We start from the raw sequence: 13,105 nt of genomic DNA on the forward strand, positions 1-13,105 counted from the left end.
TGCAAATGCCTTTCCCTCCGTTCTTGGATTTAGGATCACCAGGAGCAAGGAGATAATTGCCTGCCTGCCTATCCGAGAATGTGTCAACATTGACGCGTTTTGATTTTTGGCGCAAAGGACAATCGTCGCCCCAGTGACGGTCTGATCCACACTGGTAGCAACAGCAACTGATAGTTTCCACCTTGTTCAGGCTCAAAACATCTTCCGGGAAGAAAGTCCGCCAAAGCAAAGAGCATTCCTCTTCCACATGCCCTGATTCTCCGCAGAGATCACAGAAAAAACCGTCCGCTGCGGAGCGTGCTAGTTTCGACGGGCAGTCTTTCAGAAGATGCCCTCGTTCACGACACTTCTGACATTTTCGCTGCGTCGGGCATTCAGAAGAGAAGTGCTTATCGTGCGCCTGGCAATTTTTACAAGTGCGTGATGGACATGTCTCCGCCATGTGACCTTCACGAGCACAGACTGCACATCGCACTAAGTCGTCTGGATGTGAGAGCCCCCAGTAACGAGCCTGAAGCTCACGTTCTATAGGTAAGAGCTGGCGAAGCCTCGCTCGTAACTCTCTTCCTGTTATATCAGCTAAGAGCAAGGGGCTCTCTTCGATCTGAGAGGCAGATTCATCGTCAATACTATCTGTACTTGAAGAATGTGCTAGATTCTCGGCTTCATTTAGAATATCCACGTTAGGCGTAGCCAAATCTTCCCAGGATGCGACATCCTGTAGGGGAGGGTAATTTCGTCGGAGAAGCCGGCCTGACTCCAGCAGACCTTGAAAAACCAAAGCCCTAGATTCGCCGTAGCGGCGACGATGCGCGGGTTTAGACGTCCAACCGTCTGTGTTGGAGTCACTTGGCTCCGCAACGAAAATCTTGGCTGTGGCTCCCCCGACTTTCAGAGGCTCGGATCGGAGTTTTGTCATCGCTGAATTTAATTGAGTTCTGTTGGTGTAATACAACAAAGCTCTGCACTCCTTTGCCCCATTAGGGACTTTCGGGCTTAAGTAGTATCCAACAAGGCCTTCCGCGGCCAGAAATGCTATGTGAGATGAAAGTGCTCGCGTTGCATCATGAAACTGCACCTTTTTACCGCGTTTTTTCCCGGGAGCCTGAGGTAAAACGAACCAAACGAGAAACCTCGGGGTTTCGGGTGGGTGTCCTGTAGCAGACTTGGGGAGTTTTTGCGCTTGTATAATCTCATATTCCTTAACCCGTTGTTTCTCGGCTTTTGTGAGCTGTCGAAGGGGTTCACGGGTTGAAGACATGTCCACAGCTACTTCCTGGAGTGTCTGCTTGGTTGAGTCGATGTCTTGATTATTTAACAAGGCATCACCTAGAGTCAGGGCTCCATCGTCAATGAACGGGACATAATCGGCACTGCTTTCAAACACAGACCGGTTGCCTTCCAATCTGATTTTGTTGGATCCCGAAGTATTATTGCTTTGGTAAAGTGGCGGAAATACTGGTGGGTCGGATGCTGCCTCATTCTGTTCGCTTATATGTTCTACTACGTGTCCAGGCCGCTGTGGAGAGAGTTTGTGACCCTGGCCATCTTCAAATCCAACGGGTTCATTTGCTCGTGGCGAAAATGCGCCATCCCGTTCAATCCGAAGGTCAATTGTGACTGGGGTGTCTCGATCTGACACTTTCACTCTTTTCGGGATTGGGATCGGCGAAATAGGGGGCTCGGGAGAAGCGGTAGCATGGTGTGGTTGTTCCTCATCTGACTGTTCGCGGGGTCGCTTGCACCCTAAAGATGCAGTCCTAGAGTCGTCATCGGAGTTCAAAACTGGCCCACGCTCCATCCTACTGAGGGATGAAAAGAGCAGAACATGTAGTGGTCTCTGCGGCTATATGGACAAGCAATGTGGAGTGCGGTTAAGAAAGCGATGAGATAGTGACGCAGCGGGTCGACGAGTAAGCTGAGGATATTAAAAACGAGGAAGAACTCAAAATGCGCGTCGAAGAGCGAGGTAGCATGAAACTTAAAGGAGAGAGAGTCAATGAATCTCTGGCAGTACCGGACCTGCAGGGCGGGAAGCTGTTGAGCTGCTGCGAACTTGGAATTCTTTCGGAAATTTCGTTAGCGAGAAATGCGGCTAATTCTCGGCAATTTATTGAATTTATTTCGCTCCAAAAAATATCCATCCCCACTGTTCATGCCCCAGCCCACCATCATGCTCTCCGAGACAGTCGTCAAGAAGCCCAAAAAGGATACGAAGTCCAAGAAGAACACCAGTTTACCGAACACCGAAAGTAGAACAGTTGATGCCGTCGATGAGCAAGTGAGCATACCAACTGAACCTCCCTCCAAAAAAAGGAAAAGAGACGCTCTCCCACAAGATGAGATTGAAATCGATATTACCCTCCCTGAACCGCCTTCCAAGAAAGCACTGAGGAGAGCAAAAAAAGGCAAACCACTTCCCATTCCCTCTGCGACCTCACCTACTCAGGGTCAGAATTCACCAGAGAAGAGTGGCTCAACAGCACCCAAGGACGGCCTAAAAACTGCCAAGCGCTCGGATTACGGTGTATGGATCGGGAATTTGCCTTGGTCCGCTACGAAGGCCACCCTCTGCACCTTTCTCACCGATCATTCCAACATCAATGATGGACAGATTACTCGAGTACACATGCCAGAACCAAACAACGCCGCCAATTCCAAGCAGATAACTAAGCCGCAGAACAAAGGTTTTGCCTATGTCGATTTCACAGACTCTGAAGCACTCAATGCTGCCGTCGCTCTCAGCGAGACATTGATGGTAGGCCGAAGGTTGCTCATAAAGAACGCAAAAAGTTTTGAGGGACGTCCAGACAAGCCGAAAGAGACAGAGGGCGGCAAGAGCTCAGTCTCAACAGTCGGAGGGAAGCCGCCGAATAAGCGGGTGTTTGTAGGCAACCTGGGGTTTGATGTCACTAAGGAGGACCTCATCGAGCACTATATTCAGTGTGGCGAAGTTGCCGACTTGCACATGGCTACCTTTGAGGATACAGGGAAGTGTAAAGGTTTTGCGTGGGTCACCTTCGCAGAATTGGATGCCGCTAAAGCCGCAGTTACTGGCTGGACTTACAAATCCATGGAAGGAGATGACGAGGAAAGCGAGGCTGAGAATGATAGCGACGAGGATGGCAATGCATCTATAAAATCGAAGAAGCACAAGAAGAGGAAGTGGTTCGTAAATAAGCTCAAAGGTAGAGCTCTGCGTTGCGAGTTTGCTGAAGATGCAACTTTACGATACAAGAAGCGCTTTGGGAAGGATGCCACAGGGAAATTTCAGGACGGTGATGCCGATACTGACGGCGACATGGGTATGACTGAAGCTGGAGAGATGGCTAGGCCTTCACGCTTGGCTCATGCGAAATGGGGAGAGAAGCAAACATTAGATTTCCGAGATAAAAAACACCGCAAGGTTGACGCACGGACAATCAAACCAGGGGCAGCTCTCGCAAATGCTCCGAGAGCAACAGGGGCAATCGTCGAAGCTAAGGGCAAGAAGATCACTTTTGATTGAATGAAAAGATCATAGCCGACCAGAAGACAACAACTTCAATAACGTGTTCACTAAAGCACTTCATACGAGCGGCAGCATATAAATAGAAGTATAGAAAAATGGAAAGACAGACGTGATGTACACACTGTACAATGACTAGCTGAGAGGGATCTACGAGACTTAGATTCTTAGTGCGAGTCTCTCCCTAAGGTGCTGTAAACTCTCGTAAGCAGGAACGTATCCAAGTAGGTAAATATGTGGGCAATTAAAGCCTCGTTCCTTCGTCAACTGAAGCACCTGACACTTTCAGGGATGCTTCTCCGATTCCCGTTTAAATCCAGTCTCATATTGCGGAGTTATGAACGGTAAACCCGAAACGTCAACTGCCGATCCGAATGCTCAGAGGCTATAAAGGCAACAGCAATTCCACACGCTTTCCCTACTCCACCATACTAGGGACATATCAATCTCTCTCTCTCTACATCACTCTACGAAAATAAAATCACTTCCGAAAATCCGCAGCCATCATGACATCTGTACCACCACCGCCTCCCAAAAGCCTTCTCGGTCGTCATCGTATCCTTGCACCCACTGCTGCTATTAAAGTTAGCCCTATATGTCTCGGAGCCATGAACTTTGGTGACTCCTGGAAGAACATCCTTGGAGAGTGCAGTAAAGAAACCGCCTTCGAAATGCTCGACTACTTCTACGAGCAGGGCGGGAACTTCATCGACACTGCTGTTAATTATCAATACGGAGAATCAGAGGAATGGATCGGCGAATGGATGCAGAAAACTGGAAGGAGGGATGAAATGGTGATTGCCACAAAATATTCTGGAAGTTTCATGGGTCACAAAGGTGATAAAATGCAACTGTCCAATTTCGCCGGCAATTCAGCAAAAAACATGCTGTTGAGCATTGAGAAGAGTTTGAAAACGTTACAAACTTCGTACATCGATCTTGTAGGTTTCATAGTCTGTGGCTAGTAGAAATACACTGATCTTGGGATATTGTGTAGTATTACGTTCATATCTGGGATTACACAGTCTCCATTCCTGAACTCATGACCTCTCTCAACAACCTCGTGGTATCCGGAAAGGTCCTCTACTTAGGTATCTCAGACACTCCGGCGTGGGTCGTTGCCAAGTGTAACGATCATGCACGCGAGCATGGTTTGCGTCAGTTCTCAGTCTATCAAGGCCGCTGGTCAGCCGCCGAACGAGACTTCGAGCGTGACATCATTCCAATGTGCAAGGCTGAGGGAATGGCTATCGCTCCTTGGGGTGCTCTGGGTGGTGGGTACTTTAAACCGAAAGAGCAGGTTGGCAAGGACGGTGGAAGGAATCTACCAGCCGTGAGAACCGGAAAGGAGGAGGCAGTGGCAGTAGTTCTGGAGAAGATTGCAAAGAAGAGAGGAACGCTCATCACAAGCGTAGCGTTCGCGTATGTCATGCAAAAAGCACCGTATGTTTTCCCAATTTGTGGTGGCAGGAAGATCGAGCACCTCAAAGGCAACATTGAAGCACTAGGCTTAAGGTTATCAGAGGAAGAGATTGATGAGGTCGACACTGGATATCCCTTTGAGTTGGGCTTCCCCTATAACCTGCTTTCCGGTGGGAACAAGATGATAGAGGGCCCAGAGGACGTTGTGTTTAACACAAGGGCGGGCTTTTTTGACTACGTCAAGGGACCTCAGCCTATTCCTCCTCATCAGGGGCCATTGGATGCGGAAAAGGCCGCGGCACCACCATGAAAAGGAGCCTAATTTACTTATTATTCGGACGCAAACAAGCAGTGTGCAAAGAGGTGTGGGATGATGGTTTGGAACTTTCTCCCCAATATTTAGTAGGATAAATACAAAATCCACCCTCAAAGTTTCGTTTATTTCGATAAACTGAATCCACTTCCTGCCAATTGGGGTTCTTTAGTCATCCTACTAAATCGGTTACAAAAGGGGGAATATAGCGCGCTAGGTTTCAGGGAATTTCTAAGCTTGTTTATAACTTAGCACAGAGATTGGCGTTATACTAAGCTATGTTGGCGTTGCGCTATATTGAACCAATTGCCAAATTAGGTAGATAGGTGGATTCAGTTTATTGGGTGGAGGTCGAAATGAAGGAAACTTTGAGGGTGGGTTTTGTATTTACCCCATTTAGTATTAGGTTAACTTTTTATACGTAAGAAATACAAGCCGAGACCCCCGAATAAAGAAATGCGTTCTATGCGTTCATTTTCAGCACTAACATAAGAGTTGAAGGTTCCAAACCTTATATCTAGAAGAGGCGTTGTGGAAGTGGCTCCGGCTTGTCCCCAATACTTTCTCGGTCTCCTCCATGACCTCATCCGTCAACTTCGGCAGCAGATCCAAGGCCTTGACGCTCTTGAACACCTGCTCTGGCTTTGATGCATCCGTGATTGCACTCGAAATATTTGGATTTTTCGGCACCCATGCCAGGGCTAATGCCGCCTGATCCACACCTAACTTATCCGCAATAGGCTATGACCAAAGTTATTAGTATATCGTCGAATTTTTCGCGTCATCTCCCCTTTAAACTCTTCACAATTTCCATCTCCTTCCTCAACGGCTCGGTTTCTTGAGTCTTTCTCAACCCCACAATATACTTATCTTGACTCTTCCCCAGCCTGCTGTCCTCCGGAACCCTTCAACGTACTTTCCGGTCAGAATGCCCCCTTTCAGCGGACTAAAGCTCGTAATATCTAACCTATGCTCCTTGTACAGTAATTCAGACTCACTCTCCGCTTTTTCGCGCAGTAGCATATTGTAGCTCGGCTGCTCCATTTAACGGGTCAACAAGCCCCAACTGATCCGCTACTTTCCAAGCTCTCTCAACTTTGCCGGCGCGCTACTCGGGCGTACCCCAGTAGAAGGCTTTCTTAGTGTCTACGATGTGGTTGAAGGCACGGACAATCTCTTCCATGGAAGTGTAGCGGTCGGGGCGATGAGCGTATATCAAGTCAACATACTCAAGACCGAGACGCTTGAGGGATGCATTCACGCCCTCGATAATGCGTTTGCGGGAGAGACCACCGCTATTGGCAGGGTTGTTGCCGTTGGCTTGGCCTTAGTATATCTGAGGATTGCCTAGCATGGATGTTGGAAAGCGGTATCATCTCGTGGTTTGTCTCTGGCTGATCTTATGACAAACATGTTTTGGCTCTTTGCTCGGCATCCTGAAGTAATTTTCCTTCCCCGGAAATAATTCCTTGCCCAAAATTTTCCATCGGAACGGTGGATGTTCATTACCGCTCAGGTTGACTTGATTAGGAGCGTTCTTACCTTAGTTGAAACAACGATATCATACGTCTCCCATCCGGACCTCTTGATCGCTCTTCCTATCACTCTCTCGCTTTCTCCGCCAGCATAACCTTCCACGCAGTCCAAGAAATTTATCCCGGCATCGTACGCCGCTTTGAAACAAGAATGAGAATTATCTATACTGCCATATTTTGATTAATAAATGCTGTATGGTGTAGGATATTGTGCATACTTTATTTGCAGAGAGGGCCAGCACACCGTCGTCAACGTGCTCACTACAGGTAAGCCATCCTCTCAGTGAGATTGCGGAAACCTGCAGCCCGGAGCGTCCAAGGAGGCGGTACTGCATCTTTGGGAGGCCCTCTGGAACTTGAGTTATAGTTGCTAGCTCTGTCAGTTCTAATTAATGCTTGAGGGGCTAGGTCGATATGTTTTCATTCAATTGAGAGCGATTTGGAGCTTATTCCAAGTAAGAAATGCGAAATCAGAAGAGTTGAAGGCGTGAGGTTAATGGAAGGTAAGGTTTTTTTTTTGTGGTATGCCGGGAATAGTTTACGATGGTGGCGCCGCATAATACAGCCCACCGGGTAATAACTTCGCCTGAAGAGCCACGGAAACCATATCCGGTGGAAAATTGAGCAACCCGGGACAAGAGTTGTGGAGACGCGAGATGGAAAAGTTTGTTGTTGAATGGTAAGCTGGAATGTAATAAGAATTACCAGCCATTGATCAAGTACTGGGTCAAAGCGCCTGACGATCGCCCTCGCGTAACGATCGATTTTTGGTATAACCACGTTCAACTTTTGAAGCTCTACAGCTCTACAGAAATCGTAAATTGAGTCAATTTTTTGGTGTAATAATCTACAGAGCTCGGAGATTCTCGTAGGGCAATTTATTAGGTACGAAACCTCCTTGGGAGGTTAATTTGTCTATTGCGACGACTTCAAGCTAGGGTGGGGGCTACCAGCTCTATAGATAATTCCTCATCTACCTTATCTACCTTATCACTAGAAATTTCTGGTGTAACAACCTTCTGCTTGCCTTTACCTTTGGAGGCCTTTTTTTAGTGTTAAGTTGATTGCCGACGTAGCTTTACAGCCTCTCGTTCAGCCGCCTTTTGGGCCTGTATTTAGAGTCGAGTTTCCTTTGCAGTAGCCCTTATATACTTCCTTTCCTCTAGTATACGGGCCTTCTCAGCCTTCTTAGCCTTCTTACGTTCTTATTCCTCCTTTTTTTGGTGTTATAATGCCTCCGCGTTAGCATCCTTTTAAGCTTAACGCTCTTAGGCTTCTTAAACTTTATTTGGTAACTAGAAGATTACTCTACTATTATACTATAGGGGTGCTTTAAGCAGAAGAGCTTTACTATGCTAGCGTTTCTTCTTCTCGTTAATAAGAGCCTTTTAGAGATAATTATTCTTATTCTCTAGGAGTACATTATATACAGATATTAAGTGGATAGTTTAACTAAGTTGCCGAGAGCGTTTATTGTAAATATTTGTAATAACTTAACGTAAAAGCCTCTTAATCTTTCTCCAATCTAATGCGCTAAGTACTAAGTTTGAAGACTTACTTAAAGAAGGCTGTTTATTCTTATTTATATTAAACCAAGATAGGACTCTTTAAGGGTTAAAAGGAGATAGCCCACACTTCTTAAAGGCCGAGAGGATAGTATTTGACTTAAAGGACTTCTGCTAGGCCTTGTTAAACAGCTTAAAGAAGTCTCTTTTTGTAATTGTATAGAGACCTTAGCGTTTATTTATAAAGTTGACTAGCTTAGCTAAGTAAGCTATTAAGAGAGGCTTAAACATACTAACGTTAAAAGGCTGTAGCGTATGAGTTGAATGAGGTGGGTAGAGTGCTAGGAGGATTCTATTATCGTCATAGTACTTTATAAACTTCTTTATAATATATAATCCATAGCCGTCAAGTATTAGGAGTTAATAGGCCCGATATACTTTTACTTTTGTCTCCTAATTAAACACCTATTTAAGCCATCTTAGCCCTAAATTATTGTTCGTTTAGCTACTTAGAGATAAGGTAAAAAAGGCCTTATATACTATAGGGTTAAAATCCTATAATTAGGTGTCTTGTATGTTTCTAGTAAGCGCTTAATAAATTAGTGCTAGAGTAAGAGAGCTTCCGTCTGCGCAAATATATGCAATTGTTGTAATCTACTCGTGATTACCGTCCTGAATTATCTGCTTAATGCCCCCTTCTTTATATCTTTGTTTGGAAAAGATCCGCTTTATCCTTAATAGTATACCAATTAAGAAGCCTTTCTTATCTATATTATATATATGCCGGGGATCCACCTTGTATTATTTAATTTTATATTATAACAGCTCAAAATATAATGAGTATTTAAAGGCTAAATCAGCTCTTTTCCTATTTGTATCTATGCCAGATGTCTATTAAGATATAAGGTTAACCTCCTATCTCTTAATAAACCGATTAGCCTATGACTTGCCTGCCTCCCTATAGGCAATTTTAGAGGCAAAATTGCGTATTATTTGTCTTAAAGGGGGTAATCCTCGCTTATAAAGGCTGTTAATGTATTATACAAGCTCTTTTTCCTGGGTGTTATTAAGGAGTCGTTAATTTTTAAGCTTTTATGCCATAGTGCCCTGAACACCTCGGTGCCGCCGCGATAACGTATTTTGGTTACAACCGTACTTTTCTGATATTTTGGTATAATTAGGAGTTTCTCTAAGCTTTAGCGATTTTAATGAATCTAGCGCGGCCTCAATTGGGGTCATATTGGTGGAGATAAAAATTATTGAAATATTGAAGATTTCTGTGCGGGCGATCGTTACGCGAGGGCGATCGTCAAGCGCTTAGACCCAGTAATGGATGCTAACAGGCAGGAAACCGAATAAACCCTCGGACAATTGACTTAGCAGCTAGAAAGGCTTATCTGAACCCAGTGCAGGGACATCATAAGGTGACTAACCGCGAATAGGCAGTTATGTACGTGTATGCAAGAGCTTGCTTCCATTTCCTAATTATATCATTGTATGTGCCCACTGTCTAAGTTATAACGTCAAACACGTGATTTTTACTTATGCTTGAAAGGGGTTGCTGTGCCACTCCCGCTCTCAGCCTCAAAGGTACCGCGCGGTTAGCCGCACAGCTCGTTTCGAGTTTGCTGGAGCCTTGAGTGAGATGCTTTGTTATTATATCAGGCTTTCCCAAAACCACTTTGTAGTAAAGAAGCAAAACTTTCATAGAAAGATTTCCCTAATTTAGAGAGCTTTGAAACCGCCTCCCCCGCTGCCCACCGTAACAGAGTGCCGTCGCCCGTTGTCCTCATTATGTATGATCCTCTCCTCTATTTCTAGATGACAGCCATAATGACTGGGAACGCAGTTCCAAGGTATTCTATCCAGGCCGAGGCACGAAGCCTCGCTTCGATGGTGGAGAAAAGCAGGGAATAGATTGGACCTCTTAGCTTTCTTCCACTTGACCTGGTAAGTCTCCTTCTGGGCTGCAATGATCCTATGTTAGATTTATATAAACACAATTACTAATATGTATCTTATTTCCTGTTTCCATAGATGTTCTACAAATCCACCGTCCTTGAAGGCACATACCGATGCTGCAGATGGCTATGACGCCATACAAGCATTCTATATACGAGAAAAGCGCAGAGATCCCTTACAGATCTAAAAGACATCTAGGACAGGGCAAATTCGGCGCAGTGGATGAAGTCGAACTATGGGGCCATGTCTCCTCCCAGCAGAAGCGAACATACGCACGGAAAAAGATTAAACTGTCTTTTTCTACCCTGGCGCAGCAGAAAGAACTTTCCGCAATCCGGAATGAAGTTGAGATTATAAAACGCGCCGAGCATATTCATATCGTAAAACTCTTTGAGACTTACATTTGCGGCCGTGAATTCGCAATTATATTAGAACCGGTAGCGGAAGGAACTCTAAAAGATCTTTTGGAGCCCCAAAACCCTGGAGAGTGGTCTAGCATACGGGCTCAACTACAAGAGCAAGCACCTCAATGGTTTGGGTGCTTGATCGGTGGACTATCTTACCTCCACAACAATAATATCCGACATCGGGACATCAAACCGGCCAACATACTTATCTTGTCTGGAAAGGTTCTCTTGACCGACTTTGGTATATCGCTTGATTTGCCTGAGAATACTCTCTCCACATACACCAACACGGGCGGCACACCAAAATATAGAGCTCCCGAAGCAGCTACCGGCAAACGGTTCGGCCGCCGGGGAGATGTGTTCGCTCTTGGGGCCGTTTTCCTGGAAATGCTCACTGCTTTCATTGGTCACGACATTCTCTCAAGGCAAAATGATAACTTCCCTGGGCCTTACGCTGATAAATGCACTAGCATCTCCGAATGGATTGACAATATTGTATCAATTGGCCCTAAAGATGGCTGGTATGGGACAATGATTTTCCTCTGCAAGACTATGCTCCAATATGACCCGTTTGAACGGCCCTCGGCTGATGACATCTGCCAATGCTGGAGGTATCATCCATTCACAGCACTACCGCCAGTATCATGTGATTGCAATCCTATTTATAGTGATTTCGAGTGGAGACGGATAGTTGAGAGTGTTACTCCTGAAAATGCTGCGGGTCAAGGACCTCGGGAGCAAGAAGCGATAAATGCAGCACTTCAAAGGGCTATGAGCAACGACCATCGACTTGCGATGGCAATTCTTATAGGGCAGGGGGCATCCACTGATGCCTTAGCTATGACTTCTGAGATGGAGCGTCCGGGCGCATTAAACAGCTTGGACAGCTTGGTGGCACTGTACCGAAATCAGAGGCAGTGGAGGTATGCTGAAGAGCTAGCGAAAGTGGGAAAAGACCCGAGCTGTCTACTGCAAACGCTTGATGGCCATTCGAGTTCAGTCTTTGCTGTAGCGTTCTCACCGGATAGCCAGCTTGTTGCATCTGCATCCGACGACTATACCATCTGGCTCTGGGACTCTACAACAGGGACAAAAACACAGCATGGAATCCTTGAAGGCCATGTGGGTTCAGTTCTAGCTGTAGCGTTTTTACGGGATAAGCTCATCGCCTCTGCATCCCGTGACTGTACTATGCGGCTTTGGGATATTACAACAGAGACTCCGCGCGAAATATTCAAGGCCGACCTAGGTTCTCTCTGGGCGGTAGCATTCTCGTCGGACGGCAAGGTTATCGCAACCGCGTCTGACAACTACACTGTTCAGCTCCGGGACTCTGCGACGGGAGCAATGCTAACAATGCTTACGGGCCATTCGGACGTAGTTTGGTCTATAGCCTTCTCGACAGACGGTAAGCTTATTGCATCCGCGTCCCGCGAATACATCCAGATCTGGGACTCTGTAACGGGGGAGCCATGTGGGACACTCAAGGGCCATCCAGGTTTGATCCTAGGCATGGCATTCTCGCCAAACGGCAAGCTTATCGCGTCTGCGTCAAATAATGAAACTATCTGTCTCTGGGACCTTGAAACAGGGGTGCCATATAAAATGCTCGAGGGTCATTCTGACGCAGTCATAGCTGTAGCATTCTCGCCAGATAATAAATTTATTGCTTCTGCATCTTACGACTATACCGTCCGCCTCTGGGACTGTACAACAGGAGCGCTGCACAAGACACTTGAAGGCCATGAAAATCTGGTCTGGGCTACGGCATTCTCACCGAATGGCGAGCTTATCGCTTCTGCATCTCAGGATGGCACCGTCAAACTCTGGGACTATAGAGCGTTATGCGACGCCCAAAGTTGAAGGAGCGGGTGGGAACTGTGTTTGTCTAGCAACAGCTCATGCAGAAAAGGTAAAAATGAGGGAATTGAATACTATATTTCTGTTCTGGCGCTAGTTCTCTCTTATTTCAAAATTTTAAGTCAAAGGGCGTTCGAGACAGTTGTAAAGGCTCAAGGGAATCTAAAGGCAGACGTGGTAATAAGCAGGCTATCAAGCCCGCATGAACAAGTATATAGTAGGTGCACCCGTGCAAGGCACTTCTAAAGGTCCGTGACGATGTGCGAGGTGCTCGTAGTAGTCAAAGCGGGCTTGACATCTTGCTTGTTACCAAGTCTGTTTCAAGGAATAAACGCGAGGCCTAACACTGTTTAATGAAGTTAAAGATGGGGTTAAATTTGCTAACATGCAGCCTACTATCTCGTATTTAATTGTAAATAGTTGAGATCAGGGTTTGAAAATGCCAATGACGAGCACGGAGTGGAGCCATCCCTTCCGCTACGAGAGGCGGACCGTGCGCGAACGGTAGAATCAAAAGTACGCGTATGGTCACAGAGCCTTGATCCTATTGATTCTATTGGCCAGCTCTTATCGATAATAGTAGGGCATCTCAA

General features: G+C 46.1%; 5 protein-coding genes across 5 annotated transcripts; 4 read left to right on the plus strand and 1 right to left on the minus strand.

The window, feature by feature from the left end:
* Positions 1-2,173: 2,173 nt before the first annotated feature.
* Positions 2,174-3,508, plus strand: K441DRAFT_577721 (uncharacterized protein; the record flags this gene model as incomplete). Its single annotated transcript, XM_067644256.1, has 1 exon — positions 2,174-3,508. One exon carries the CDS (start codon positions 2,174-2,176, stop codon positions 3,506-3,508), a length of 1,335 nt encoding a protein of 444 aa, XP_067500332.1.
* A 221-nt stretch (positions 3,509-3,729) lies between these two features.
* K441DRAFT_232359 (norsolorinic acid reductase) lies at positions 3,730-5,445 on the plus strand. The gene is made up of 3 exons (XM_067640649.1): positions 3,730-3,732; positions 3,798-4,449; positions 4,506-5,445. The coding sequence occupies exons 2-3, from the start codon at positions 4,015-4,017 to the stop codon at positions 5,238-5,240; spliced, it is 1,170 nt and encodes a 389-aa protein (XP_067500333.1). The 5' UTR covers positions 3,730-3,732; positions 3,798-4,014; the 3' UTR covers positions 5,241-5,445.
* A 213-nt stretch (positions 5,446-5,658) lies between these two features.
* K441DRAFT_689238 (Aldo/keto reductase) lies at positions 5,659-7,113 on the minus strand (the record flags this gene model as incomplete). The annotated part of the gene is made up of 7 exons (XM_067652280.1): positions 5,659-5,706; positions 5,805-5,984; positions 6,120-6,278; positions 6,322-6,351; positions 6,394-6,538; positions 6,766-6,940; positions 7,023-7,113. The coding sequence occupies 7 exons, from the start codon at positions 7,111-7,113 to the stop codon at positions 5,659-5,661; spliced, it is 828 nt and encodes a 275-aa protein (XP_067500334.1).
* A 3,260-nt stretch (positions 7,114-10,373) lies between these two features.
* On the plus strand, positions 10,374-11,048 carry K441DRAFT_577691 (kinase-like protein; the record flags this gene model as incomplete). Its single annotated transcript, XM_067644254.1, has 1 exon — positions 10,374-11,048. A coding segment is annotated over one exon (675 nt), but the record flags the coding sequence as incomplete, so codon positions are not given.
* Positions 11,049-11,504: 456 nt separating this feature from the next.
* On the plus strand, positions 11,505-12,515 carry K441DRAFT_617221 (HET-E protein; the record flags this gene model as incomplete). Its single annotated transcript, XM_067645783.1, has 1 exon — positions 11,505-12,515. The coding sequence occupies one exon, from the start codon at positions 11,505-11,507 to the stop codon at positions 12,513-12,515; it is 1,011 nt and encodes a 336-aa protein (XP_067500336.1).
* Between the last annotated feature and the right edge of the window lie 590 nt (positions 12,516-13,105).

This window comes from Cenococcum geophilum (genome assembly GCF_001692895.1).
Source record: "Cenococcum geophilum 1.58 unplaced genomic scaffold K441scaffold_44, whole genome shotgun sequence".
Classification (NCBI taxonomy): domain Eukaryota; kingdom Fungi; phylum Ascomycota; class Dothideomycetes; order Gloniales; family Gloniaceae; genus Cenococcum; species Cenococcum geophilum.